The sequence below is a fragment of the Platichthys flesus genome, chromosome 4, assembly GCF_949316205.1.
Source record: "Platichthys flesus chromosome 4, fPlaFle2.1, whole genome shotgun sequence".
NCBI lineage: Eukaryota > Metazoa > Chordata > Actinopteri > Pleuronectiformes > Pleuronectidae > Platichthys > Platichthys flesus.
Genome location: NC_084948.1, coordinates 5,479,756 through 5,506,275, shown reverse-complemented (window position 1 = coordinate 5,506,275; position 26,520 = coordinate 5,479,756). Strand labels below are relative to the sequence as shown.

General features: G+C 42.3%; 1 protein-coding gene across 3 annotated transcripts in view; it reads left to right on the top strand.

Annotated features, from left to right (window-relative positions):
* The window catches only part of sik3 (SIK family kinase 3), a 33,593-nt gene extending 7,386 nt beyond the window's left edge, over window positions 1-26,207 (top strand). Inside the window, exons 2-26 of one of the 3 annotated variants that reach the window (XM_062385399.1) lie at window positions 4,181-4,297; window positions 4,886-4,949; window positions 5,270-5,431; window positions 5,614-5,738; window positions 5,942-6,065; window positions 6,786-6,904; window positions 7,165-7,275; window positions 7,378-7,512; window positions 8,289-8,369; window positions 8,866-8,975; window positions 10,890-11,046; window positions 11,205-11,354; window positions 11,468-11,541; window positions 12,630-12,764; window positions 14,987-15,128; window positions 17,580-17,699; window positions 18,122-18,180; window positions 18,340-18,449; window positions 18,676-18,845; window positions 18,963-19,090; window positions 19,877-20,634; window positions 20,813-20,967; window positions 21,380-21,509; window positions 21,591-21,717; window positions 22,699-26,207. In XM_062385399.1, the coding sequence (XP_062241383.1) occupies window positions 4,181-4,297; window positions 4,886-4,949; window positions 5,270-5,431; window positions 5,614-5,738; window positions 5,942-6,065; window positions 6,786-6,904; window positions 7,165-7,275; window positions 7,378-7,512; window positions 8,289-8,369; window positions 8,866-8,975; window positions 10,890-11,046; window positions 11,205-11,354; window positions 11,468-11,541; window positions 12,630-12,764; window positions 14,987-15,128; window positions 17,580-17,699; window positions 18,122-18,180; window positions 18,340-18,449; window positions 18,676-18,845; window positions 18,963-19,090; window positions 19,877-20,634; window positions 20,813-20,967; window positions 21,380-21,509; window positions 21,591-21,712 (3,558 nt within the window). In that variant the 3' untranslated portion in view covers window positions 21,713-21,717; window positions 22,699-26,207. The remainder of the gene's footprint in view (window positions 1-4,180; window positions 4,298-4,885; window positions 4,950-5,269; window positions 5,432-5,613; window positions 5,739-5,941; window positions 6,066-6,785; window positions 6,905-7,164; window positions 7,276-7,377; window positions 7,513-8,288; window positions 8,370-8,865; window positions 8,976-10,889; window positions 11,047-11,204; window positions 11,355-11,467; window positions 11,542-12,629; window positions 12,765-14,986; window positions 15,129-17,579; window positions 17,700-18,121; window positions 18,181-18,339; window positions 18,450-18,675; window positions 18,846-18,962; window positions 19,091-19,876; window positions 20,635-20,812; window positions 20,968-21,379; window positions 21,510-21,590; window positions 21,718-22,698) is intronic. The other 2 variants (XM_062385400.1, XM_062385401.1) reach the window with 2 other exon arrangements.
* Window positions 26,208-26,520: the final 313 nt, after the last annotated feature.

Sequence of the window (26,520 nt, the reverse complement as noted above, 5' to 3'; positions counted from 1 at the left end):
CCTTCAGGAAGGAAATAATGATGTCTTTGTGAATTTTTTTTACATGGGTCGAATCACCTTAATTGTTTATTTTGGAGCTGCTGCATGTTTTATTGATTAATTGTACTATATTATACTGAGAGGGGCTTTAAATATTAAGACTGTTATATTTGTAACCATTTTCAGCATGGCTCACTGAACCACATTCATTAAGATGGGGGAATTTGAATTACCGATATTTCAATATGTGGGTAATACGTTCAGTTGAACTCTGAAAAATACTCATTATGCTTTCCTCTGTAAATGGTTTCTTAAAAACAAGCAACATGGTGAAAGTTGTGCCCTTATCTGACGTGTTGTGATACACATTTAATAGGTCAGTTTAATGTTTGTCCAAAATAAAACTGGGCTGAAAATGCAGGTACTTTTTTTTACTCTGTGTTTAGTGTTAGTTTAACAAGTACAGCTCAGTGTCTACCTCACCCAGTCAATGCTGTGTTGTGTCCATGTGCAGGGCATCAAGATAGTATTTTTGATTTACGTTGAAACTTTAAATATCACTTTGACACTTAAGGTATTACTAAACTGGGGCATTAAAGGGTCATATGTATTATGACCCTTTAATGCCCCAGTTTAGGCGTTGATCACCTGAAATCTTGTGATGTGTATACTGAAGGCCTGATACGTGTGTGTCAATGTACAGATTCAAGATTCAAGATTCAAGATTTGTATTTGTCAAATGCACAACAATAACATTAAGCAGTCGCTGGCAGTGAAATGCTCGAGTCTCAGGCTCTCTTCTAACAATGCTCAAGTAATTACACACTATACAATAAAATAAGAGAAATAGAATAAAATAGAATATCAAAATAGGAAATAATGTATATATATCTAAATATATATGAACAGCTGAGGAGAAAATAAAACAACAGAAGTGCAAATATGTCACGGTGCTAGTTTGATGGAGTTATTGCAGTTCAGAGGAGTTTTAAAAGTCTTAAGGCCTGGGGGATGAAACTGTCTCTGAGCCTGGTGGTGCGTGCCCGGATGCTACGGTACCGTCGGCCAGATGGCAGCAGGCAAAAATGTTTATGGCTGGGGTGAAAGGGGTCTTTAATAATCTGGCTGCTCTTCTTCCTGCACCGCTGGGTGTAGAGGTCCTCTATGGATGGTAGCGCTGTCCTGGTGATGTGCTGGGCAGACTTCACCACCCTCTGTAAAGCCTTACGGTTCAGGGCAGTGCAGCTGCCATACCAGGCGGTGATGCAGCCAGTCAGGATGCTCTCTATGGTGCATCTGTAGAAGTTGCAGAGAATCCTGGAGTCCATGTGGAGCTTCCGCAGCCTGCGGAGGAAGAAGAGCCGCTGTCTGGCCGTCTTTCTGATGGAGTCTGTGTGATGGGTCCAGGTCATGTCATCAGTGATGTGGACCCTGAGGAACTTGAAGCAGGAACTGGTTGAGACTCTTGTCACCAGCTACTCTGGCATGGTGCTATGTTGAGGTCATAGTCTTGTGATCTAAGGGCATATGTGACACTTCATTTCATTACAGTTAGTTTCTGTGTGTGTGTGCGCACGCATGAGGGTGAGTGTTTGTGCGTGCACGATCTTCTAAAAGATTCCAGAGTCATTGACGGCAATGCAAAGCAGATGGCTATAAAGGTACTCACTCTCACTCACAACACATTAACTGTACCTATGCCGGTTTTAAAGCTCGGGGCTCAACCCGATCACTTGCTTGTTAGTAGAGTATAGTTTACAAGGTAGCATTACCACTGATCTAGTCAATCAGACATAGTCAGGTCTGTGTTTGATACTTGATGTAGGGCTGGGCTATATGGCATAAAACAAATATCCCAATATTTTTCGGCTATTTACTCGATACACAATATATATCTCAATATTTTGGAAACCTCCTCCAACTCACTGTCGGATCATGAATCTGGATCGTTCCGGTCACTTCAATCCTGATGTCCTTGCTTTGTGTGTCATGTTGCGCCTGGAGTTGTGAGTAATCTGCGTGGGGGCCAAATGTTGGACTTTTTTTGAAAGCGAATCAAAAAATGCAAAGTAAACTTCAAGTCCTGTATGTTTCCCAAATACAGATCAGCGGGATATTTGAAAGCTGTACAGTGATACTTTACTGAACATGGAGGAAACCCGACAGTTTGTGAATACACACATTGGGGAAAGAATTAACCGACATGAGCAATTTTAGGCTGATAATTGTTTTCCTCTAGTGTTGCAGTCAATGTGAGTCACTAGCGATTGAATTGATAATGAGCCCTGCTCCCTTTCTGCCTTTGACACCGTCAAGACTTGGTATTTACATCTGCCCTGATGATCTGGTCACAAGTGGACCGTGTTAAGTACTCGTGTGAATTCATCAACATACGTCCTGAATGCTTCTTGAAATCTGTCACTTTTGATCATGCTGAGATGGAATTAGAAAGCTTGGCTGTGTTTAGCGTGAATGATTTAGACACAGAGAGTATAAGACCATTACTGACAGACACGGTAAAATCTGGAAAAAAAACATGTATGAAAAGACCAAAGTGGACTACTTGAGCTAAAACTGAATTTTACTTTACTTTCGCCTTGAAAAACACTGCAGATGCACTCCTGTAACTTTCACCAGCAGAAAAGATAGAGAGAAAATCACAGTGATGACGGTAATTCAGTTACTTTGGTCAGAATCAGCACTACTGACTATTTATATAAACACATACAGGCAATTTGTCTAATTTTTATTTCTCTCTGTGAACTTTCACTCTGATTTTCCTTCAAATTTTTTACATGGATGTAACCTGCAACATTTGACTGCAAAGCAGTAATTCTATATATATTTATATATATATTTACTGATTGTCAGTACAAACAAATAAGATGTACTCAACACAATTTGTATTTGTGTAAAGTTTCACCAAACTCTTTCATGTTGAAGTGCAGATTTATTTCACACATAAATGTCCATTTAGTGGAAAATTAAATGTTGCTCCTCAGTGTCTGATACATTCAGGACAAGAAGTGCAGCAAATAGTAAAACTAACATTTACAGGTACAAATACACGAAGTTAGATTACTTAAACTATAAAGCAAAATATGGCCTGTCTCCTCATCTTTTAAATTTAGAATTCTTCTACAGAGTTCTGTATAAACTGTTCAAGAACCATTTTTGGTCAACTGACCTCTGTTTACAATTAACATAAAGGAAGACATGAACTAAACTAAAAGGCTTGTTTTCCAAAACTTTTGCACACTCATCTGGATTAATGCCAGTTAGATGTGGCTCTGTGTTCTCCTTGGAGCCTCCTCTTTGCTCTCCCTCACTTCCTCTTCCTGTCTGCAACAGGAAGTCAGCCTTGTCGGGCTTCAGATAGACTCATCATCTTCATGTCTCTTATCAGGAAAAGGGGAGCTCAGGGTTGCACTGATGTATGTGTTTTGTTTGTGTGTGAGAATGTGTGTGTTGATGCAGGATGCATGCTTTTAATTTTTTTGACACAGACTGAGCTCGATCCGTCTATTTTTGGCAGGAGCTGTGTTTTGGGGCAGTCCCATTAGCTTCGCTTGATTAAGTCATTAAAGTCATCTACCCATTCCTAAGTGGTAGAGCAAAGCCCCTGTCACAAACCATCACTGTCCACACTGCCGAAGCCATTGTCGAGGGCTCGGCAGTTACACAATATTCTTTCTTGCAGTCGAAGGTCATGGCGTAGGTCAGGTTACCCAAACAAGCTGGAATGCAAAGAAAGCACTATGTTTGTCCTTTAAGAGTTGGGCTGTTCATCTTAAAAGTGTAAGTGTGTAGTTCTAGTATGTTGCTGCTACTTTTCTTCTTTTTCTTGTTGTATTTAGTCTAATTTGTTAATATATATGCTGTGCCAGGTCAGGTTAGACTAAGCCTGACTCTGTGATCATTGTGTCATCACAGCAATTTACATAGGTACTGCAGCCTTGTCCTGGAATTACTGCCTGTAGTTAAGTGTCAGCTACATACCTCTACCCCAAACGTATTGTCTACTTTTAGATAGCTCAAGAGGACTTTACATGGTTAAAGCAGAATTTTTTCTTTTCTCTCTCCCCCAGTCACCTACAACTACTCCATCCCTCACCGTTCCCATCGTAATCCTGCGCTTTCATTTCACCACTTCACCCTCTCTTATGATTCATCCTTTTCTCTCTCTTGTCTCTGTCTCAAGGTGGCTATAAAAATAGTGGATAAGACCCAGCTGGACGATGAGAACCTGAAAAAGATCTTCAGAGAGGTGCAAATCATGAAGTTGCTGAAGCACCCCCACATCATCCGCCTCTATCAGGTACACAACTGAGCCCACGAAGGCGACGAGGTATATGTACACTGCTCAGATCTTACACCTGAGACTTGTGGCCCAATAGACAACAAGTCAAATGTGTGTTGGTTAAGGAGGACCTGATGTTACCTTTCTTTTCTACTTTACTTATTTGCACAAAAATATTGGCCATAGCTGTAAAATAAACGGAACGATTTATTTCACATTCACTGCGGGCTGTGCAGGATAACCATTTTCTTGAGGGAAACTGTTTATTATTGGCTTTCACTTCTTCAGGTGTATGGGGACATTTCACAAAACGTCCTCGGCAACTTGTCTGCCGTCAGTGTTTCAAACATAATCGAATTAACTTGCCACTTAATCACAAGACCATGTAGTACTTTAAATGTGGATGATTAATGCTGACTGTAAATCCTCACACATACATGTACTGAGCACCACACTGGCATTATTATTCTATATAAATCTGCCTGTTTTTACGCCAAAGAATGCTTTTCGATTCTGTTTTTGTAACGGGCGAACCACCAATCACTAGATGTTGGTCTGTCCAATGGTCTGTTCTTCCTGTTTGATATCCTTTGTTTATGCCCTAAGGTGATGGAGACGGAGAGGATGATATATCTGGTAACAGAGTATGCGAGCGGTGGAGAGATATTTGGTAAGGGAGTTCCCCACTGTTGCCTTGTTTAGGACTTCGTTTTTGTTATTGCCTGTGCTTTTTAGTTTGCGTTTCAGTTGTTATTTTAGTGCTGTTCACATATGCAGTTTGTCCAAATATCTTTTAATGTTGCTAAACAAAATCTAAACCTAATTTGAATTTTGGTTATGAGATCATTTTTTTCTGTTGTTCAATCTTGTATTACAGCAACATTTCTTTGATTGATACTGTTTGGTTTCTTGTTTTACGGTTATCTTTATGCACTTTGGCCTTATACCACAAATCTCTGAGCTATACTTTGTCTGTGAACGTGTGTGTAGACCACCTGGTGGCTCACGGGCGGATGGCGGAAAAGGATGCCAGAAAAAAGTTCAAGCAGATCGTGGCAGCAGTTCATTTCTGTCATTGCCGCAACATCGTCCACAGAGACTTGAAGGCTGAGAATCTGCTCCTGGACCACAACCTCAACATCAAAATCGCAGGTGTGTGTGTGTTTGCGCTTAAGAATGCAAGGGTGGTTAACTTTATTTAGTGGTTTTGGCCGTCCTAGTGAGTAGGTGTAGGCAAGAGACAGCATGTGCTTTGGGAGTTTTTTCTATATTTGATTCAATGTTCTCTGCTGAGGAGTGTGATAAGATTTAATAAACTTCTCTCCCCCTGTCAGATTTTGGCTTCAGTAACCTGTTTTCTCGAGGCCAGCTGTTGAAGACATGGTGTGGCAGCCCTCCCTATGCCGCACCAGAACTCTTCGAGGGAAAGGAGTATGACGGGCCAAAAGTAGATATATGGGTGAGTAGACCTTTAGTCAGACATGAGGCCCTGCTGGGGTGCATCACAGGATGTAGCGCTTTAACTTGAACTTTCCAGAAAGAAAAGAAGAATCTTCAATAGGCTGTCATCATTTGATAATTCAAATTTAACTAAATTATTTTTTGTTGAAGCCTGCCTAAAAACTAAACTCATACTTTTGTTTCCTGCTGTCTTTTCCATAGAGCTTAGGTGTGGTGTTATATGTATTGGTGTGTGGCGCCCTGCCTTTTGATGGCAGCACTCTGCAAAATTTACGGGCACGTGTCCTCAGTGGCAAGTTCCGCATCCCCTTCTTCATGTCCACAGGTAGGACTTCTGTCAAACATGACTCCCTCTGTCCACCCCCTGCAGCACAAATCCCTACTGCTTCACTATGTAACTAAGCAAATTCAAACACAACCAATAATCTATTTATTTTTTGTGAAGCACTCCTCCTACTCAACACTTACATCTAATCCCAACAGGGACATGATTTCACATTGGCAAAGAGAACGTATCAAGCATTACCTGAAATCCCTCCTGCAGAAATATAAAAAAGTGCAGAAAATATGGTTTTAAACAAAATGAGAGAGTGGATACACAGAAGAGAATATGACTAATCTGCATTTGAGGGTTAACAAGTGTATGGGAGATTTGTATTTATGCTATTGTATGATTTGATTGGACTCAACATTAACAACTTTTCTCTATACTTGATACTTTTTGTTGCCACCATCTTTTTTTAAAGCTAGAATTTGGGCCTACATGGCTGAGTTTTTGATTAAACAATGGTAACTGCAGTTTTATTTTCACTATACTTTAGATATTTTCTAAACAAATGGCAGGAAGTTTTCATTAGTATTAGTAGTATAATGAAGCAAACAACTTGAAAATGGCTTTTCATGAATGATTTAAGCTGGTAAACACCATTTCCTGGTTATTATCACTATCTCTTAAACCGTAGTTTTTATAAACTATACTGTACACTCTACTCAATTTATGTCTAAGTGGTCTTATGTGAGAATGCATGTTTCTGTGTTGCCACAGACTGTGAGTACTTGATCAGACACATGTTAGTTCTGGAGCCCAGCAGACGGTTGTCCATGGAGCAGATCTGTAAGAACAAGTGGATGAGACAAGGAGACCCGGACCCTGACTTTGACAGGGTAAGGCCCTATAGAATTATTTAGTGAAAAGAAATCTCTACCCGCCTAATTTTCCACCTCACTATTTAGCAACATTCTAACACACTGTTTTTGGTTTATCTTTTTTCGGGACTATTTCCTCTCTTTTTTTTGGATCTTTACAAGTGGTTGTATGTTTCAAATTGTGTTCGTAAGAAAGGCTTTGGAAGTTTGCCACTGCCTTTCACCATTTTGCTCATGACCCCCCATCGACTCTTCTCCCCATTTCTTCTGTCTTCCAGTTGATAGCAGAGTGCGTGCAGGTGAAGACGGAAAGGGACACAGAGCTCATCAACGAGCAGGTGCTCATAGCCATGTCAGAGATCGGCCTGGACAGAGAACGCACACTTCAGGTTGGACACAAATACACTGTTATGTATTTTAGGTTTTCAGTACTTCCCGTCTAAAGTCATCTTGAATTTAACATAATTTGTTATTTTCTTTTTACGACATAGTCTCTACAAACAGATGCATATGATCACTACAGTGCCATCTATAGTCTGCTGGCCGACCGCCTCAAGAAACACAAGACCCTGCGTGTTGCCCAGCCTCCGCCACGCTCCATTAGCTATCCCCTTAATGCTGTGCAGGTGAGTCATTGTCCTTTGGTTGTGCCATTATATGATGGGGGGGCTTACAGCCCATTTATCTGTGATGACACTACTTGACAGCATTGTTAATGAGTTTGGTTTATTCTGTGACATTTTTAATAACTGTGAACATGGTTTCTAGAGCCAGTGGGTCCCAGCATTGTCTAAACAACTTCTGCAGTCCACTTATCATGTGTTGATGGTGTGAATAGATTTGTATGTGTTAGTCAATTATTTGTGTACATCAAGTCATTATATTCATGGTTAATGGTGTGACGTGAAATATGCATAATTTGCTTAAGTTGAAATATTTGAGCTTGAACGATGAGTCGAAACCAGTCTGTGTTAAGAATGAAACTTATCAGAGACTAACTCTGCCACCAACCCCAACTAGCAGGTCATCAAACTGTCCCTTCATAGAGTAATCCTCTTCTCCTCTTTTCCGGAAGACAAATATTCATGATTTGTGTTTACTGCTGTTAACGCAAGAGATTCCTCATTGGTGTAAAGGTAGAGGTTGATTTGTGAGACCCGGAGGAACAATCAGACAGATTTCTTCACTCTTTTTGTATTAAAGAAGCATTTTTCTTTTTCTGACGAGTTTAGTGTTTCACATGACTGTTACATCAGCCTCACCTACAGTAGGCACCATGTCTGTCCACTGAGTGGAGGGGATTGAATTTAACCCACATCTGACAATCCCACTGCACTAAGAAGATTAGTGGCAAATTGGTGCAATCGTCACATCACCTGTGTGCTTGTGTGTGTCCGTCCAGCAGACAGATCCACAGGGTAATCCAGTTAGCATGACCGTTCCCCATGTCCAGCTCATCAACCCAGAGAACCAGATTGTTGAGGTAAGTTGACTATGGTGTCCACCGGTTTAGGTCCGCGTAGCTTCAGTGTGCGGGCAGCATTGATCATTTCTGATACTAAGCTGAGATCATTCAGAACCGTTGTTCATCGATCCGAAAATCCTAATCATAATACTTAGACTTTGACAAGTAACAATTTGTCGGAAAACAACTCTTTGCAGCATAAGTCAGTAAACACAACAACATACGCTCGTCATATATTTGCTTTTTGAAGTCACTAGGGTTGGGTACTGAACTCTTTACTTTTTAGGGTACTGACTGATTTAACGTTGGTACTACCAGGTACCGATTCACTCTTAATATATCTGTGCTGAATGTCGGTACCTGTGAGTGTATCTGTGTAAGAGACCTGGACTTTGAATCATGTGTATTATTATTATTGGATTAATTTCACTCTAGATTCATTTTCTGCAATACAGACTTTACTAATGACAATATGTTTATATTTGTTTATTTTTTTAATTTTTTTTATGTTTAGCCTGATGGCAACATGGCGCTGGACAGTGATGAAGGAGAGGAGCCATCTCCTGAGGCCATGGCTCGCTACCTCTCAATGAGGCGGCACACTGTGGGGGTACCAGACCAAAGGTAACACATTTTGTTTGCAAATAATCAAATTAATAGTATTAAATATTCAGTCACATATGGGAAATGTTAACCCTTTTAAGGGGACATATAATGAAAATTCCACTTTTGTAGTGCTTCTACACGTTAATTTGGGTATCTGGCATGTCTACCGTCCCAAAAACTCTGGAAAAAAACAACTCCCGCGATTTGTTGTGGTTCCTCTATGTCAGAAACGATACGCTAGAGTGCGTCGAATGGGATTACGACCGAAATAAACGTCATAGTCCCACCATGCCCATGTAGAGAGTCTCGCTACATAGCCTTGGACGAGCAAGCAAATGCTAACCGGGCCGGTGGAGCCACATAAACAAGGGACCCCCAGGACACCTCTAAACGTTGACTCAACAGTGTGGAAGGATGCTGCCGCTGCGCCAGCTCAAGCTCCCACTGCTCCCACTGTGGGGCTGCACTGGGGAGCTGGGGCTCTCTTAGCCAGGCTCACCGGAATGAGGGGGGCGGGGCACTCAAAACAAGTCAATCTGAGGAGGGCTGTTTTGGACAGGGTAAAAAGGTGCTGTCTTAAATGATCCTTGTGGTATTTTGATCAAAATATGTTACAGACATTTCATTAAGACCCCAAGGAGCCATATCAACTGTGGTAAAATGGTCATAATATGTCCCCTTTAAGACATAAGGTACCGGAATTAAAACGACCTCTAAAACCTAAGCTAAACCCTGAAAGTTTTCTGAAGAGCTGACAGAAATGATCATTTGATTCTACTTCTCAGACACTTAAGCAGATAGAGAGATTAAATAAAAATCTTTAACAAATTAAACATTGACTTCTATCTTATATAATCAGTATTTTCATCATTGTTTCATGAATAAAACATTACTGTACCCTGCTTCAATATCGCTCCTGTCGATAGATTGTCAGCCATCGTCTGAAATGCTACTTTACAATCTCACTAAAAATCAACTACATATCCCATAATGCATTTCTCAATCTTGCATCTGATCTAAATGGATTAGTTGATTGTAGGATGATACAAGGCTAGTGGCGTCTGGGTTATTTAAGATTGATTTGAGTAAGGATGGGCATAATTAATCAACGATCGATTAATTGATCATTAAGAATTTCGTCTATGAAATTATTTTTTCATAGAGAAATTCGCTAATTACACATTTGACCACGGGGGGCATTGAAAAAACGCCCCCTCGTCCTGACACGACGAGGGGAGCGCAAACACCGGAGCCGCGGCCAGGCTAGCGAAGTTAGCACGGAGCTACCTGTGTATCACGGGGACGTCAGTCCCCTCAGAGTGAGTTTTTACTGCGGCTGAACTGACGGTCACCAGGCTGCGTTCGCGTCTGACCTCGGGGAATGTTAACATGCTCATCTTTCTCAACACAAACCCGTAGGCTGGTGCTGAGGTTGTATGTGAGTTACTGTTTATTTTTATGAAGCTTTCTCGACTCGGTGCCTTGTTTGATAGTTTTGAGTTACATTTGGCAAAACCTTTCAGATCTAAGTATTATATATTTGTGGTTAAGTTGTTGTTTAAAAAAAAAACGAGGGTCAGTTGTGTTTAGTAGCACCGGCTTCTAGCTGTCGGCTCCGCTGCTTAAGATTACGGCAGCGCATATTTTGTTAATCTTGTAATAAAGATCTCAATGAGGAAACACGCTTTGTTTTTTCACTGCATTTTAATATAGCCTATAAATAGAGAATTTTTGAACTTGAAAATATTAATGATTAATCGAAAATTCGTCATTAATTCTCCCGACAATCGATGAAGACTATTTAATCGAACGCCCATCCCTAGATTTGAGCAATTTGTCCCATATAAACCATCAAATCATGTATGAGCTTAGTTCTTGAACATAACTTAAAACATTGACTCCTTACTGTAATTATTTCTCCTCCTACCACAGGACAGAGATGCAGGAGGACCTACAGAAACTGCCTCCGGGTTTCCCACGTGGTGCCGTGCCACAGCCCCCTTTCCCCCCACTGGCCCCCATTATGGGCCAGATGCACACTCTCATGCCCGCACAGAGCATGCAGCCCACACAACAGCTGGAATACAAGGTACAGTGAGTCAGGGTCTCTCGGTTAGCAATTAGAGGGTTACTGCTGTCAATAAGTTTACCTGCAGAAACCTCTAATGTGTGTACTGTTTGAATCTAAATATCAACTTCATTGTATTTTGCCTTTGGTTTAACTTCTTACGTCTGATGATCCCACAGGAGCAGTCATTGCTACAGCCACCCACTCTGCAACTGCTCAACGGCATGGGGCCTCTGGGTCGAAGAGCTTCCGACGGCGGGGCTAACATTCAACTACATGCTCAGCTCCTCAAGAGGCCCCGGGGGCCCTCGCCGCTTGTCGCTAGCCCGGTGAGTATTGGTGTTATTCCAAAGGGTCTGGATTTCAGTATTTGTGATGTTTGGTACTCTCCCATCATGGAAGCTATAGGGGTGCTGACCAGTGAACTCTTTGCCTCTCTCAGCACCCTATCCCTGCAGTAGCTCCCGTGGACGAGGAGGGTTCGGACGGAGAACCAGACCAGGAGGCAGTACAGAGGTAACCCACAGTGATGGTTTTGGGATATTCTTTACAAAGGTGCTGTCTCTACTGGATCCTCTGGAAGGCCCATAGCTTGTGACAATAGACTAATGGGTTCACTATGAATGTTAAGTTAAGGATTAGGATCTATAATTTTCAGTTCATATTGCTAGTTAGATTTACATTTAAGCCTTGATCTCACATTATTTAAATATTTTTTTAAATAATTTACAAAGTGTACATCTAAATACACATCTGCATCATGTCTTTCTATGTGAGTTTAAGCTCTTACAGGTCTTAAATACAACAGGGCATTGACATGCAAACATACTTTTTACCTATCAACAGTTATCCTGATACATTTTTATTTCGGGAGCTTTTTCTGATATGCTGTGAAAAAGCTGTAATAGAATGAGCAGAAACTATAGTAAGGGTTGTTAAAGAACTGGTTTAACCATTGAAGAGCAAGCCACAGGTTTGTTCTATGGAGATAGGGCTTTGGTTTCAGAAGTCCAGGTTAGGGTTTCCCAGTTGGTCCTCTTCAGACAGTAGCCTCTGCAGACTTCGCTGGTGTCCTGGGTTGCTGGGAGTGAGTGCCTTTAGGCTGCTCTGCTTTTCCTACGGGAGGTGACCACTCGGCTGTGGTGCTTATCCCATCTCTCCTCCTTTGTTCATCGCACAAGTGCCTTCTGCCACAATTCCAAACTCAATCTGCCACCAAATCCAGCCCTCCTATCTCTCAAACTCTTTGGCCGAAAATGTCTTTATCTCTTTCATAAAGTGCCAAATAATTTCTTGCTCTTTCGCTCACAGCTTTGCTAACTCTGAAGCTTGCAAAACCAGTGATACAAAAGGCAACCTGGCCAGTCCTTAAATTGGAAGCTGGGGGGTTGTGGGATAGCCTCAAGCTTAACATCCATCTATGGTGTAATTTAACTGTTTTTCTGATTGGCTAAGATGATATGAATGATGGCACCAATTGGCAGAGGTGGGAAGGGGCGGGCCTCTCCCCCCCTCAATCACCAGCCAATAAGGACAGAGAGCTGACCAGCGCTGCTTCCTGTCTTTCACCCTCAACCCCGTCCTCCCCCCTCCCTGCGGCCCAGGTACCTGGCGAACCGCTCCAAGCGGCACACGACGCATGCTCTCATGAGCACATCGCATGGCGAGCCCTCAGCAGAGTCACAGCGACCCCAGGGCCCCCGCCAGAGGGGGGGCTGGGCCCCCGACACATACAGCCGGTGAGGGGACACGTCCGCTCTGAGCTGTATATGCACAAATACACACACAAATGCAAGAACCCACAAATAAAATGTGGGCATTCAAGCCTAACTCTTCTATCTCTTACACACGCACCCACACCCACACACACCCACACACGCTGCTATTGCAGTACCTGCAGCAGGGGACTGTTGTGTACCTTCCAAAGAAGGATATTTTTTTAAATAAATGGCATCGTAGTAGTGTGGCACATGGCAGACATATCTCCATATTACCACTAAACCTCGATTCAAAATATATGTTTCTCCACCAAACCTGGAAAGAGCAGGTATGTGACAGGTGTATGTCTGTTTTTGTACAAAAGACCCCTGCAATTTAAATCACCATCTCTTAGGGGTTTAACGGTACATGGTTCAAAAATAGAGGAATTTCAGTTTATCAGTCACATATAATGATGACAGACATAGATGAGTGGATTTTACAAAAGCAGACATTGAGCAACATGTCCACTAACATTGGGAATAACACTAACATTAGTCGGACAATGAAAAAAACGAGTTCCGTGTGAACCCAGCTCCCAACGACATTAAAGCTGCCGCTTGCAAATAATTCAGACCGTACCAAAGCAATAACGAGGTAATAATAGGTGTTTTCATAGCAGCGGAAATGCGACCGCTCTGTCGGTGTGAACCCAGGGTTCAAACACACAGAAAGTAATCGAGCAGCGTTACAAAGTTCCCTCTCGTCTGCATTTCAGCCAGCGAGTCACAACGGCCTTTTATAAACCTCTGTCCCTGGGGTGGGAATGTTCTCCACAGTGGAGACATTGTTAATTCCACCAGGGCATCAAACCCTCTCTTCAAACTGTGTAGTAGTTAATCATTTTTTGAAGAAAATACATATGTTTGATAATCATACTCATAGAATACACTAACATTGCAGGTTAAGTACAGTTATTTATTTTACTTGTATAAAACTAAGGGAAGGAAGACAAAGCCGTAGTTAACCAGGGCTGAACAAAATAGAAATCAGTTTTGTTTTCTGTTCCTTGTTTCTACTGTACCAAAAACATACCGAAACCAACCGAATCGTGAGCACAAAACCGAGGTACTTACCGAACTGAGATTTTAGTGTACCGTTACAACCCTACTATCTCTGTATATTTTCTCCTGTAGTGGCCATATTTGTTGTGTTGTCCATGTAGTAATTCCTAGCTGTCAGTCCATGAGAGTATCATCTCCCTCCAACTCAGTTTAGACGCTGGGCAAACCTTTTCTTGTGAGAAAAGTGAGTTTTTGTGTTTAGATGCAGTTGTAGTCCGGACCTTTTATCTAATAAGGGCTTGAGTTGAGTAAATCGTTGCTCGTTGAAGAAAGCATCCTCTGTCAAGTAGAATAGATGTGTAAAGCTAGGGGCTTTTTATCTTTGTTCATGGAGTACTTTAAGAAAAGCTGACTCTTTTTTGGAAAAATTTAACTTCTTGATGAAAATCACTGCTGTCTAAAGGTCATCTTGTCCAGTAATTATTTTTTTATGAATCATACCACCATGTTGTAGTTGTTTATGGGGCATTTTCCACATCTATCTGCTGTGTCCTAAGCACAGCACAAAGACTGTATAAAATGGTAAGTTGACTTAGCTTAAAATCAAGACTGTTTTCTGTCCTGGTTCCCAAATGCTGGAATGAGTTCCACATTGACATCAGGACAGCAGACAGTCTACACATCTTCTGCCGCACACTAAGAAACAGAAAAGTTATTTGCACATATATATTCCACTTATATGTAGCACCTGGTAATTTGGCTTTTTTTAAGCTAATTGTACTTACATGATTCTTGCTGTTCAGGGTTTGTACCCTCATGGTTAAATGCACTTATTGAAGGTCGCTTTGGATAAAGCTTCAGCTAAATGATATTTAATAATAAAGTAATAATACTCAAAACTGATGGTCATCCTGTCATAAGAACTGGAGTTAAATTATTTAAAGGATACCTTTTACATGGATTCATTCAACCTATCAACTGTGTGAATCTGATTTTCTGTTTTATACACATGAAATGTTCCACTCTTAGATACTTGCAATGATTGGCTTAATACATTTTTTGAAAATGTATTAATGTAATGTGTTTGTGTCTCATATGTGTGTGTCAATGTGTCTGTGTTACGTTTTGTCTTTCTGTGTGTCTGTGTTTGTGTGTGTGTCTGTGTTTGTGTGTGTGTGTCCCTGTGGTCCCCTCCTCAGATCCAGCTATAAGGACTGTAACACCCTTCATCTTCCCATGGAGCGCTTCTCACCTGTCAGACGGTTTTCTGATGGCGCCGCCACCATCCAGGCTTTCAAGGCTCATCTAGAGAACAGCAGCCTCATTAAGCAGCTTAAGCAGGTATATTACTCTATAGCTTTTTTCGCTCTGGTAAAACGTTGCCTTGGGTCTCATATATGAAGAAATTTGAAGGAGTCTGGGTCAGATGCATTCATAAAAACAGGAAAAGGTCAAGGGGTGGCATCTGGGTAGAGCATGCAGGAGACAGGAAATTACGTATAAATTCTGATGCAGAAATGAATTATTTTTGTGTACAACAATTCAACACTAGCATATGCCCTTATCGCAAAAGATCTCGTTGTTTTTCCAAATTAATATCTTAATTGGCAATCTCTATGGGTATGGCACTTTATTCATCATGAGATATTTGTATTATTTTTTTGTTCAAATTTTTTCCAGTTTTGCATCAAATGCATGTCAGAACGTCCATAAACAAGCCCACTCACTCATTGCAAATTACTCCCCACTTTGATATTTTACTAGACAGCTGCCAAGAAAAGTTCCGGTAAATATATAGAGCAACCACCGACTGAGGTTTGAATTCTGACATTCAGCCCCAGGAAACTGTCCAGAGTTTGGTACAATGCTATTCGGTACAGTGAATAGCATTGTGATGTAACATTATATTGTGATATACGATATCATTATAATAGGATTGTAACAAACAATATATATATATACACGATTATTATACATTGCACAAACCTGTCGAAGTGTGATCCATTATTTGCTTTAAAACCACTGGTAACTGTTTGATTTCGCAAAACTTTCCCCAGTAAAAAAAAACTGTCTGAAAACTGGGAAGAAATAATGTTTTCATATTCTTGTGGTAAATGTGAATATCCTTTACACTTTATAGTTAAAATGGGGAATGCTTTCCTGGTGGTCTTTAGGCGGATTTTGCAGAGCAGAGACAAAGCAATAAGGACTATTGGCATTAATGTTTCTCTGTTTTTAAAGATTATGTTTTGCCAATTGCCCTTTAATGGCTGTCATGAACATTGCAAAGATTGTCAGTAAAACACGGAAACAATTCAGACTTGCTGTGCACTCTTTTGATGCACAGCGGAGAGAGTTTCTTAAGATTAGGTCAATGGAAGTCTTTCACCTGAGAAAACCTCAAGCTGCTTCCCCAGACATCACATCATTCTAAGTGACACTGCACTCAGATTACCTCACCCAGTAGGAGGCGTAGGAAAGGAAGAGATAATCATCATGTTCGCAGTGGGTGCTTCATCTTAAGCATGAACTGACATGCCCGGATTATCTTAACGCTCAAGTGTTAAGAGGGTTAATAAGGATAGAGCAGAGGTTAACACACATGACCTACACCCAGCTTGGGACCCCTGGAAACCTTTAATATTTTAGATACTGGGTGTAAACAAGCGCAGGGATAATGTTATGACCTCAGTGTGTATTATATGTGTTAGAGCAGGTCATACAAGTTGACAAGCCTGTTGTTTTCATAGGTCTGGTCTTCACAGAGTGCTTAGAGGCAATAGGCTTTCCCATCTCAATCATATGCAGCAGGAAACTGGTTCAGACTGGAATTCTGTAGCAGAATCTGCTTTTATAATTTGCAGAACAACTAGTTGAATTAGCTAAATATGATAAGTAGCATTAGCCTAATTGTATAGTGCACCTGTGCTGGTCATGCCATTCGAGCAGCTTTAGGCCAGGAGGTGACGCATGGTGTTAAACTTTGGTTCCTTTGAACACTAAACGGAGTGAACTAATTACACCAAGCAGACGGGTTAGTGCTGAGATCTGCTGGAGCAGGACACATGTCCTAATAATAAATTCAGATACATAAATAACTTTACCCGAAGTTATTCATGTTAAAATCTCCATATTTGATTATGACCTAATGACCATGTTTAATTTCCACTCATTTGAATCACTGCGATTCTCTCTTCACCTGCTTGAGCCAACAGCGTTGACTTATCACTCCAAAATGCAATAGCCAGGCACCTCACCAAATCTGCAAAAGAGAGCATGTTACTTTGTTTTCAGCTTCTGTTGATGGGCTTTCAGTAACTTTTAAGATTTATTTTAAGATTTTATAGCTGACTTTAAGGGTCGTTCTGGACTCGCAGCTGAGTACATTTTAAATCTGTTGACACCACATGTGCTCAGTTGCAACTCCAGTTCCTCAGTGAAGGATGTGCTTGCTATTCCATTGTCCGTGCTGAGGACCAAAGGTCACCGAGCCTTTTCTGTCATGGCTCCCGGCCTTTGGAACAATCCCTTCCTGAGGAGATCGGTTTGGCAAACTCCTTGTCCTCTTTTCAAATCTCTCTTGAAGACACATTTTTATAGGTGTGCCTTCTCCTAGTTCTGATCTTACTATCAAATAAATCTATCAATTATCAATTGATAGATTTATTTGATCTTCTTTTTAATACCTCCTCATCTTAATCATTTTGTTTTTGTCTGTGCTCTTTTGCAGTGTGATTGTTTGAACGTTTTTTTGTTTAATATTGTTGCCCTCCCTGTCTGTGTTTCCTACAGGAGTGTGAGCAGCTTCAGAAAATGTATGCTGCCCAGCAGGATGAGCGATTCCTGGAGCACACCCAGCAGCAGCATATCCTCTACCAGCAAGAGCAACATATCCTCCACCAGCAAATCCAGGTATCTGAAGCTGATCAAGATGTTTCCTGAGGTTGTTACAAACCAAAAATAAGCAGAAACTGTCATGACATTTCATACAGACTGGAATGAGCTGTGTTACAGCAAATCATACATTACTATGACATTATGCATGTTTATTGAACTATGTATATTGTGCAGGCAGGTGTGGGTTTGCAAAAATGAACCAGTGCAGGACTTTAAATTGATAGCGTCATAGAAGGCACTGTTGATTTGGCTCACCTGAGGCTTGGACATTTATTGTGGCCTCATTTATCTCATCAGCTTGTGTCAATCCTCGGGCACATGCATGTTTATTATTGGCAAGTAAATAATTTGATGCAATAGTCGTACATGGTCATAATTACAGTAACACATCAAGTTACATTGAAGCTTTGAGCAATTGAATTTCTCTTTCTCTGCAGAGTCTGTCCTTAGGCCATGGAGAGAGCCAGCCTAGTCACCTAACCCACCAGCTTCAGAGGTGAAGACATTAGCTTACACACTCAAACACATACACACACACACACACACACACATTACTCATCTATTGAACGGTGAACAATGAACTTGATACCGTGTTACATCACATCTTTGTCGTTTCTCTCTTTCTCCTCTCCTACACTGTCCTGTCCTCCCTCAGGTTGCATATCCAGCCCTCCAGCCCTCCGCCAACACATCCCAGCAACCACCTCTTCAGACAGAACAATCAGAGTCCTCCACCTTGCTCTGCAGGCATAATGCAAGGACATGGTTAGTAATACCATTCCTAGAGGGCATAGTGCAATACCTCTCATATTGTAACTGGTGTAGGTAAAGTGGTGCATTTTACTGTCCAGTCATCGGTGGATTACTATTAATCATCTTTTTTAAAGTTAGTTTGACTTCATACACTCACTAGCATTTGTTATCTCTATACAAGTACTGACTTTAATTTGGGGAAAAACTTCTACATTTAAGTTTCTCCTCTCCTCCCTAGGAGGTCCATCACAGGTGCAGTACCAGCACGGCGCTCCAGCTATGTACCAGGGACAAAGTGGTAGCCCTCCTCCCACAGGTCTGGCCCGAGGTACATTACCAACCAATCAACAAGCAACATCCACCCGCCCCACTGTCCCATTGGCCCAGGGTGTACCTCAGCAACAGCAGGTGACTACAGAGAGCCAATCAACTAATGTTCTTGTCATATTTAAACTTCCATGGGACTAGGGCTCATAACCCATTTTCCTGATCAACAATGAGTATTAACATTGATTGTTTGAACAGGTGACCATCCAAGTGCAGGAAGTGGAACTCGGAGGTGGGGTGCAGAGACAGTGCAGCTTTTTGTCCACGCCAGGTGGACACAGAGTCCTCGGGAAGCAGCTGAGCGCAGACAACGCCGAGATGCACAGGTGACCCCACCCATCCCTTCACCACGTCCCCCGATGGTTGCCAAACCATACCAGCAATACCCTTGGACTGTTTCTGTTTTGGTGTCTTCTTCCATCGTTTTGTTTTATTTTGTCTTAATACTCATCATGACCTCACCGTACTGAACCCTGCATGCTATTTAATGTATTTTTACGTTTTTCACTGTATGTTTCTGTTTATTTATTTTTTTCAATGCCATTTTATTCAACTTTTTTTTTAATTGTATTTTGAGACTTGATAGTAATACTGATACTCCGCCCAGAAATGTTATGTATGACGGGGCTGTCAATGAGGATATTATTTGATACTGGGATTTAAAATAACTAACATCCTACTTCGAGTTTGCCAGAGATGATATCCTCGACAAATTCTCCACTACAGTAGCTGGGTGAGTGGTTGGATGTCGGTGTTTTAGGAGCAAAGTATATGTTGAGGTCCCAGCAGTTGGAGTAGGAGAGCTGTCATCCTGTGACCCCTGATATCACCATCCCATTAACATTCCCCGGTTACCAGGACTGCCTTCACTGAGAGAACATGCAACAATCTTCAAATACACACCAATCAAAATTGATTACTTGAAATATCTTTACATCTCTTGGTGAACATTTATACCTGGACCGAACCTGAAGTGAAGTGTCTCTGTGTGTGACTTAATAGAGATTGTTGAAAGCAAGGTGTTGGAAGCTGCACCCTAAAGTGGAGTAGGAGCATGTTGCTGTAAGACAGCACGTTACTAATCATCCTCTGAATTCCCTCTTCCAATCCAGTCGCAGTCTTGGCCGCTTCACATCAGCCTATGAGCAGGCACATTTCAATCCCCACATCTTCTCCGGTGGTGACGCAGCTTCCCGGGGCGCCTCTTTCAGCCCATACCTGCAGGGAACCTCCCTTAACGTCCCCAGCCTGGAGGGTTACCAGAGCGGGGCAGTGGGGGCCGGCAGCTATGGCCCCCCCTCTACACTACAGCAGGCCCTGCTCTCCCCAACTCCTTTGGACTACCGCCCGCCACAACAGCACATAACTCCTACTCTGCAGGGCCTCCTCTCCCCCCGGCACTCTTTAACTGGCCATGCCGATCCCAGGTTGCCCCCCCAAGACCTAGCTGCCCTGCTGAAGAGGCAGAGCCCTCGCCCGTGCCAAGCAACCCCCACACCACCCAGCGGTCCACCCCAAGAGTATGGAGAGATGCTGCTTCTCCACCAGCTGACTCAAGGCGAGAGCTTGGATCCCCCGGCGCCACAAGGTGCCTCCGGAGGCCAGCACTACCTCCATCTCCTCCAGATCCGACCCCCAGATGTCCAGCCGCAGCAGCACCCAGCACAGGCACCTTGCCCCAGCTTACCTCACTCAGAGAGCATGGAGGAGGATGACGTGCCGGCTGGCTATCACCACCCACACGAGGGCCTGCTGGCCAAGGCAGGAGAAGGTCATGAGCTCCTTGGGCCTCCCAGAGGAGGCACCCCACCCTACAATTCCCCAACACACAGGCATGGCGGCTTCATCAGGAATGCTCCCGCAACAAGAGGTAAGACCTGTTGACATGTGTCTTATAAAAAGTGTTGCATTGTCTGTCCTGACTAACAAAAATATATTTGTTTACCTTGTGTTGTTAGTGTTCTTTAAAAAAGACTGAAAGATAAACATCAGAGCATTTCAACTTTTTATATTTTTGCACACTATAATGTACTTAATGTTTCTTTTAGAATCTGAGCATGTGGATTGCAGGCCCCAGGGGCAGGCAATGGAGGTGCCTGATCATAATGGAGTGGGATATTCAAGAGGTCCCCAGGGTGACGCCTGTAGGACCCGTGGACATCTACAGCGCCACCACACCATCCAGACCTGTGATGATGCCTTTGTGAGTCTGCTAATGAGCTACTTAATCCAGATTGGCCACATTTCATTATGAGAAGCTGTAGTAAGGCTGGTGCATAAAAAGTGTTTGATCAGACTGGGCTTTAATGTACATTAAGGGTGATAACTTGCAAAAACCGCACAAACCATTTCATTTTTGATTGCATGTTAATATTTGTTGTTTGTGCATTAGAGTATTGGCCCATTTTCCTGACTAGTGCTCAGCTATAGATACATGAGGTATCCTGTTTAGGATGGTAGTTTGAAGGAAGAAACCAAATGTTTGTGTGACTGGCACTCCAGCAACTACGTAACAACTGTGACAACTTTCACTTTTTGGAGGCAATCATCCAAGACAAGTCCCTAGTTGAGTAGAAGCTGTGCATTAAGCATCGTCATTTTTACCTCCTGCTCAGGACCAGGCAGAGCCGATGTCTGGAATGAGCCTATTGGCTGGGAAGGCATTAAGCTCCGCTCGCATGTCAGACATCCTAAGCCAGACATCACTGACAGGAAGCCAGCAGCTGCACCACCGGGAAGAGTCAGGTCAGTAAGAGATATGAGGTAGTCGGAAATTATGTGTGTTATTTTTTCTTTGTGTTCAAATTATAAATGTTTCTCTTGCAGGATGTGATGTTGAAGGGGAGCTCCATGCAGCAGCCTGCTACCCTTCCTCCTGCACCAGTGACATGCTCCTCAGCTACAAGCCCCCGGACCTGCAGTACAGCATGGAGCAGGCTGGGGTCTAGCACAGGTACACACACTAACAGAGCAAAAGGTTTATCTTCACTTTATATACCAGAATTTGTTGGATAGCTACAAATGCATGTTACCCATCAAGACCTGAGGAGCTGAAGGAAAACATTCCAACATCTAAGCAATATTTAAAAACAACCACCTTAAATCTGAGGGTTTTCTGAAGAGCTGAGAGAAATGCCAGCATTTACAAAAAACTTTAATTTCTCGTCCTATGAAGCTTTTCATTGTAATCCATTGCCATTTCAATAAAAAAACTGTAAATATTTAAAATGAAAACAAAAATCCATCAAACTTGCAGAGATCCTTTCTTACCTCCTTCTCCTCAAACCTTTCTCTAACTGACTGAGCTTTGGGCAGCAGGATCATCTTCCGGGTCTGAATCTTCTTCATTGTTATTTCCATTGATGTTTGCGTTAGTGAAACTATGCTGTGGTCTGCTTCAATATTGAAACGCTACATGAAAAGCTTGTTTGCCAACTATGAGCGTTGAAAAACAAACTTCTTGAATCAAATGTCTTGAGAACAATAACATCCTGTCTCATACAGTTCTAAAAGGAGAAGCACATGATGAGGCCGCCTCGCAATTCTCTTTCTCTCTTGTTCCAAAAAGAATCATTGACAGAAAAACCTGACAATGATTTGAATATCTTTAATTTATTATCCAGGGCAGCAGGGCTCCATCTGATTGGCCAGATATAATGACGTGCAAAGAGTGAACGCATGGCACATGGAACACCATTTATCGCAGTTCAAGAAGTCTTTTGTGACACGTATATCGGGATGGCAATACATTACAGCAGGCCTCAATAGCTTTGAGGCCCTTTGCAACCCTATTTGTGAAGATAAAACAAAACACATGGACTGATATCACTGGAGTGTCATATTTCACTTTAGATATTATGAAAGACTTGGAGCATAATTATTTTGTTAAACTAATTATTCAGTATTTTTTGTCTTTCCTTGTGTCTCCCTGCAGGAAATCGTGTCTCCTGTGTACAGCGGTCCATATCAGCCATCCTGAGTTGTGTTGACTTGTGTTGAGCAGCATCACGCCAAACCACCTTCGTCTCCCTAAGCAGGGGGACACTCTGCGTCTATCTGTCTGTCTCCATCTGTCTTTGGGAGAGCAGTTTACGCGAGAGAGAGGGAGTGTGGATAGGTGAAGACATCAGATTGGGGGTGGGGGGGGGGGGGGGGGGGGTCACAGGTAGGGCCCTTGGGTTCAAAGGTCAAAGTGCCAGCATTTTCTGCAGGGACATCCAGCGTCCACTGCTGCAGGATGTCTCCTCTTTTCAACTCCCATCGTGTTTGTAGGTAGATCGGGGTTCCTATTCCTCCCTCTAACACTTAGTGATCATTGGCTTTGCCCCCTCCCCCCCACCTCGCTCCCTTACAAACCTGTACCCTGCCCCACCCCCCACACCCATCAGCTGCCCTGACCTTCTTCTACTTCTCACCCTTCATCCTGCTATTAACTGTTGGCATACTTCGTTATGTGCCGCATCGGCCAACGCATCGATGCAGTCACACTCACAGAACGCATGGAGTCAAACACACACACACACACACACCCCCACACACACACATAAAAACACACATACATACATACATACACACACACATACACACACACACACACACTCACTGCTGCCACAAACCCAAAGTATTCACATAAGGCGTGAGTGTTCATGTGTGACTCAGAAGAAGGCATGAGCGGACATCAAGGTTGTCTATGAGAGTAAGTCTGCCAACCCTCCCCAGCTGGCCATGCGGCAGATCATGCCGACCCGGGCCGAAATCTCGACTGCTGCGACCCTCCCCCCTTTTTTGACCGAGTGGCGGGTGGTGTTTTGGATTTGGCTCTGATCAATTTCCAACTGGCAACAAAACCGCTCTCTCTCCAAAGACCGAGCTCAGTGACATCGCACAGGACAAACCAGCTCTCATAGTTTTCTTGGTTTTGTTTGTTTGTTCTCTTGTTCTGGTATTTTTCTTTAAATTTTCTTTTAAAATTAATTTTTACGGCTAATGTCCATGTAGGCATTATGGTCAATATTGTTACTCTTGTTGTTATTACTGTTTTCTGTAAAAGAAGTTTTATTCTGATGAATATTATTATTATTATTATTATTACAGTTCTGTGTTGCGAGAAAGACAACATTGTTCTTTGATTACTTAAGTAATTCTGCACTTTCGGTTCAAGCTATCTCTATCCTCTCTCTGTTTCCACCCCTCCTCACAGTTCCTTATTACCCGTCACGATGTTACTGTGCCTCTCAATTCCACCCACAGCCCTTTTCCAACCCTAACTTTCCCCACCTTGTGTTCACTCTTTTCTCCATCCTCCTTTCCCCTACGTCAGTGACAGTGTATTGCATTGTGGGTAGATTTACCAGACCTTCGCTCCTTTCCTTGTACAGTGATGCCATGTATAGAATGCTATTGCAATTTCTGTATCAAACATTTTTTTTTTTTGTTTTTAGATGTTGCTGGGGAGGCTTTTTTATATTTGTATTGTTTCATCATTTGTACTTCAAAGTTTTCTCTTTTTGTTTAGTTTTTTTGTTTTATGAATCTTTGAGATTTCTAGCCAAAAGAGGACGGAGAGAAGAGACACTGCTCTTTCTGTCCCGTTTAAAACGATTGTTCTTATTTTTGTTCTAATATTATTATATTGAGACACTTGAATAAGAGGAGAGTAATTATTTTGTGTTGCTCTTTAAAGTATAATTTCAGTCGTTGTTGTCGTGACTGTCATTCTTGTTGATGTTTGGGCCTGTTTTCTGTAAACGTTGTAGTTGCGGCAGGCTATACAGGGTCAGGCTTTGGGCTTTGTCTGGGTTGGCTCGGGTGCTACAGAGACTTGACACTCTTAAAAAAAAAAAACAAGAAGACAAATAAAGAGGGAATAATTTTTAAAATAGCTGACATATCATCCTGAACATCACAAGTGTGGACATGGACAAACCCACTTCTATTTCTCTCGTGTTGCCCTTCCTGTCTGCTGTGATCCTCACCATCTTTACTACATCAGCCTCTGATTAGATGAAGCATCCTGGACATGGCCCCCTCCTCGCAAGCTAATCTTTTATTATTGCAACCAACGAGGAAACTACAACTGCTATTACTCAACCGCCTTCATCCCTCTTTTGGTTTTCTTTAACTTATGTTAGCCCCCTCTCCCTCACTCAAGCCTGGAAGGAACGATCCCAGGAGGCAACGGTTACATTTCATGAACGGTTAATGGATCCTGTCTTTGGACAAACCTCCAAAGCCTAAAAGGGAAACATTTGTTGCAGAAGCGACCATAGATGAATGAAGTGTTTGCGCCGCGGATGAATACAAGGTTGTGGCGAGTGCAGGGCGAGGTGTGCCCACCTTAAACATGTCTACCAAGGTCTGTGCACCCTGAGCATAGTGGAGTTTGAACACAGCCACATGGAGGCTACAGCAACCTGGGGACCACAGACAAGGATTGAAGTTCCCTCCCCCCCTTTAATTTTCTTTATTGTTTTACATCTATTTATCCTTCCATATAGAGTACAATACCCCTGGATATAGAGTCTATATTGGGCCAGCAAGAGACTGGTGCAAAGAAATATTGTTCCACTTGTTTGTGTTTATACTGGCCAGATTTCACAATACCTGGCTGCATGGTTGACAAACCGTTGGCTATGTACTATGAGAATTGTAGATGTTGTCATGCAGCGCCTGTTGCTTTCCATTCCCATCGCATCACTTCCTGTTTACCAGCAGTTGCTCTTATTCAGACTGGACGGGGTGGGCTTTATCTCTGAAAGTAAGAGCAGGAGTAAAGTGGCGAGTGGGATAGATTCATGGATCTGATGCGTTCTTTTGGTTGCTCTCTCAAAATCAATGTCTCATTCGGTAGGAAAAACCAAACTTCTCACTCATTCCACTTTCAGATCTAACTATATACTAAGCCCATAAAGTGAGATCTGGAAGAGAAAGAACTGAGTACTTTGATGTGTTCCAGAGGAAATGTCTGCACGTCACTTGTCTCATGACAGGATAGAAACTCTAAAATTAAAGACGAGCGGCTCCACTATGTCTGATATTGTGACCAGTGGCACGCAGGAAAGGATCGCTGGAGGGAATGGAAAGCACTGCACATGATTCAGAGGTTATGGGGAGAGAGCTGCTTCACACACACATCTCCTGCCCGATCAGACCGACCCTGCTCCCTGACCCGGCCCCTTCTTTTCTTTTCTGTCTGATTGTCTCCATTCCTGACTTTGTTTTTTATTTCTCTCCATCCCGGCCTCACTGTTTGGGCAGCCAGCTCTCTGCTCCTCTCATTAGGTTCATTTTCTTTTCAATTGGTTCATTTTTTGTTTGTTTTTATGTTAATTTCTGTTGAGTACAAAAATACTAAAGTGCATCAACAATGATTAAAAAGAATATCAACCAAACTGAGATGAATAAATAAATATATATAAATAAATAAATAATTTAAAAAGGAAATGTCTTGTGTGTCTTTGTGCTACGAATAACGTAACAATCCCAAGCTTTCATAGTTTGAAGCCATTGAGTGTCACACTCCTGTGCAGTGCATGTGAACTGCATGTGCACTGGAGGCGTTAAAGCTAGGGTTGGTGCCCTTTAAAAATGATACATCCCACCACTTCCTATCAGCCCTCTCGTTAAAGCTACAGCCACAAAACACATGAACGTGCAATGACCAACGACTGCTAGAAGCCGGAGTTTGTGTGACTCGCTCGCTAACTCTAGGCTATCGTCTGCTTCAGGGGTGTATGTCTCTCTTGTGAGAACATTG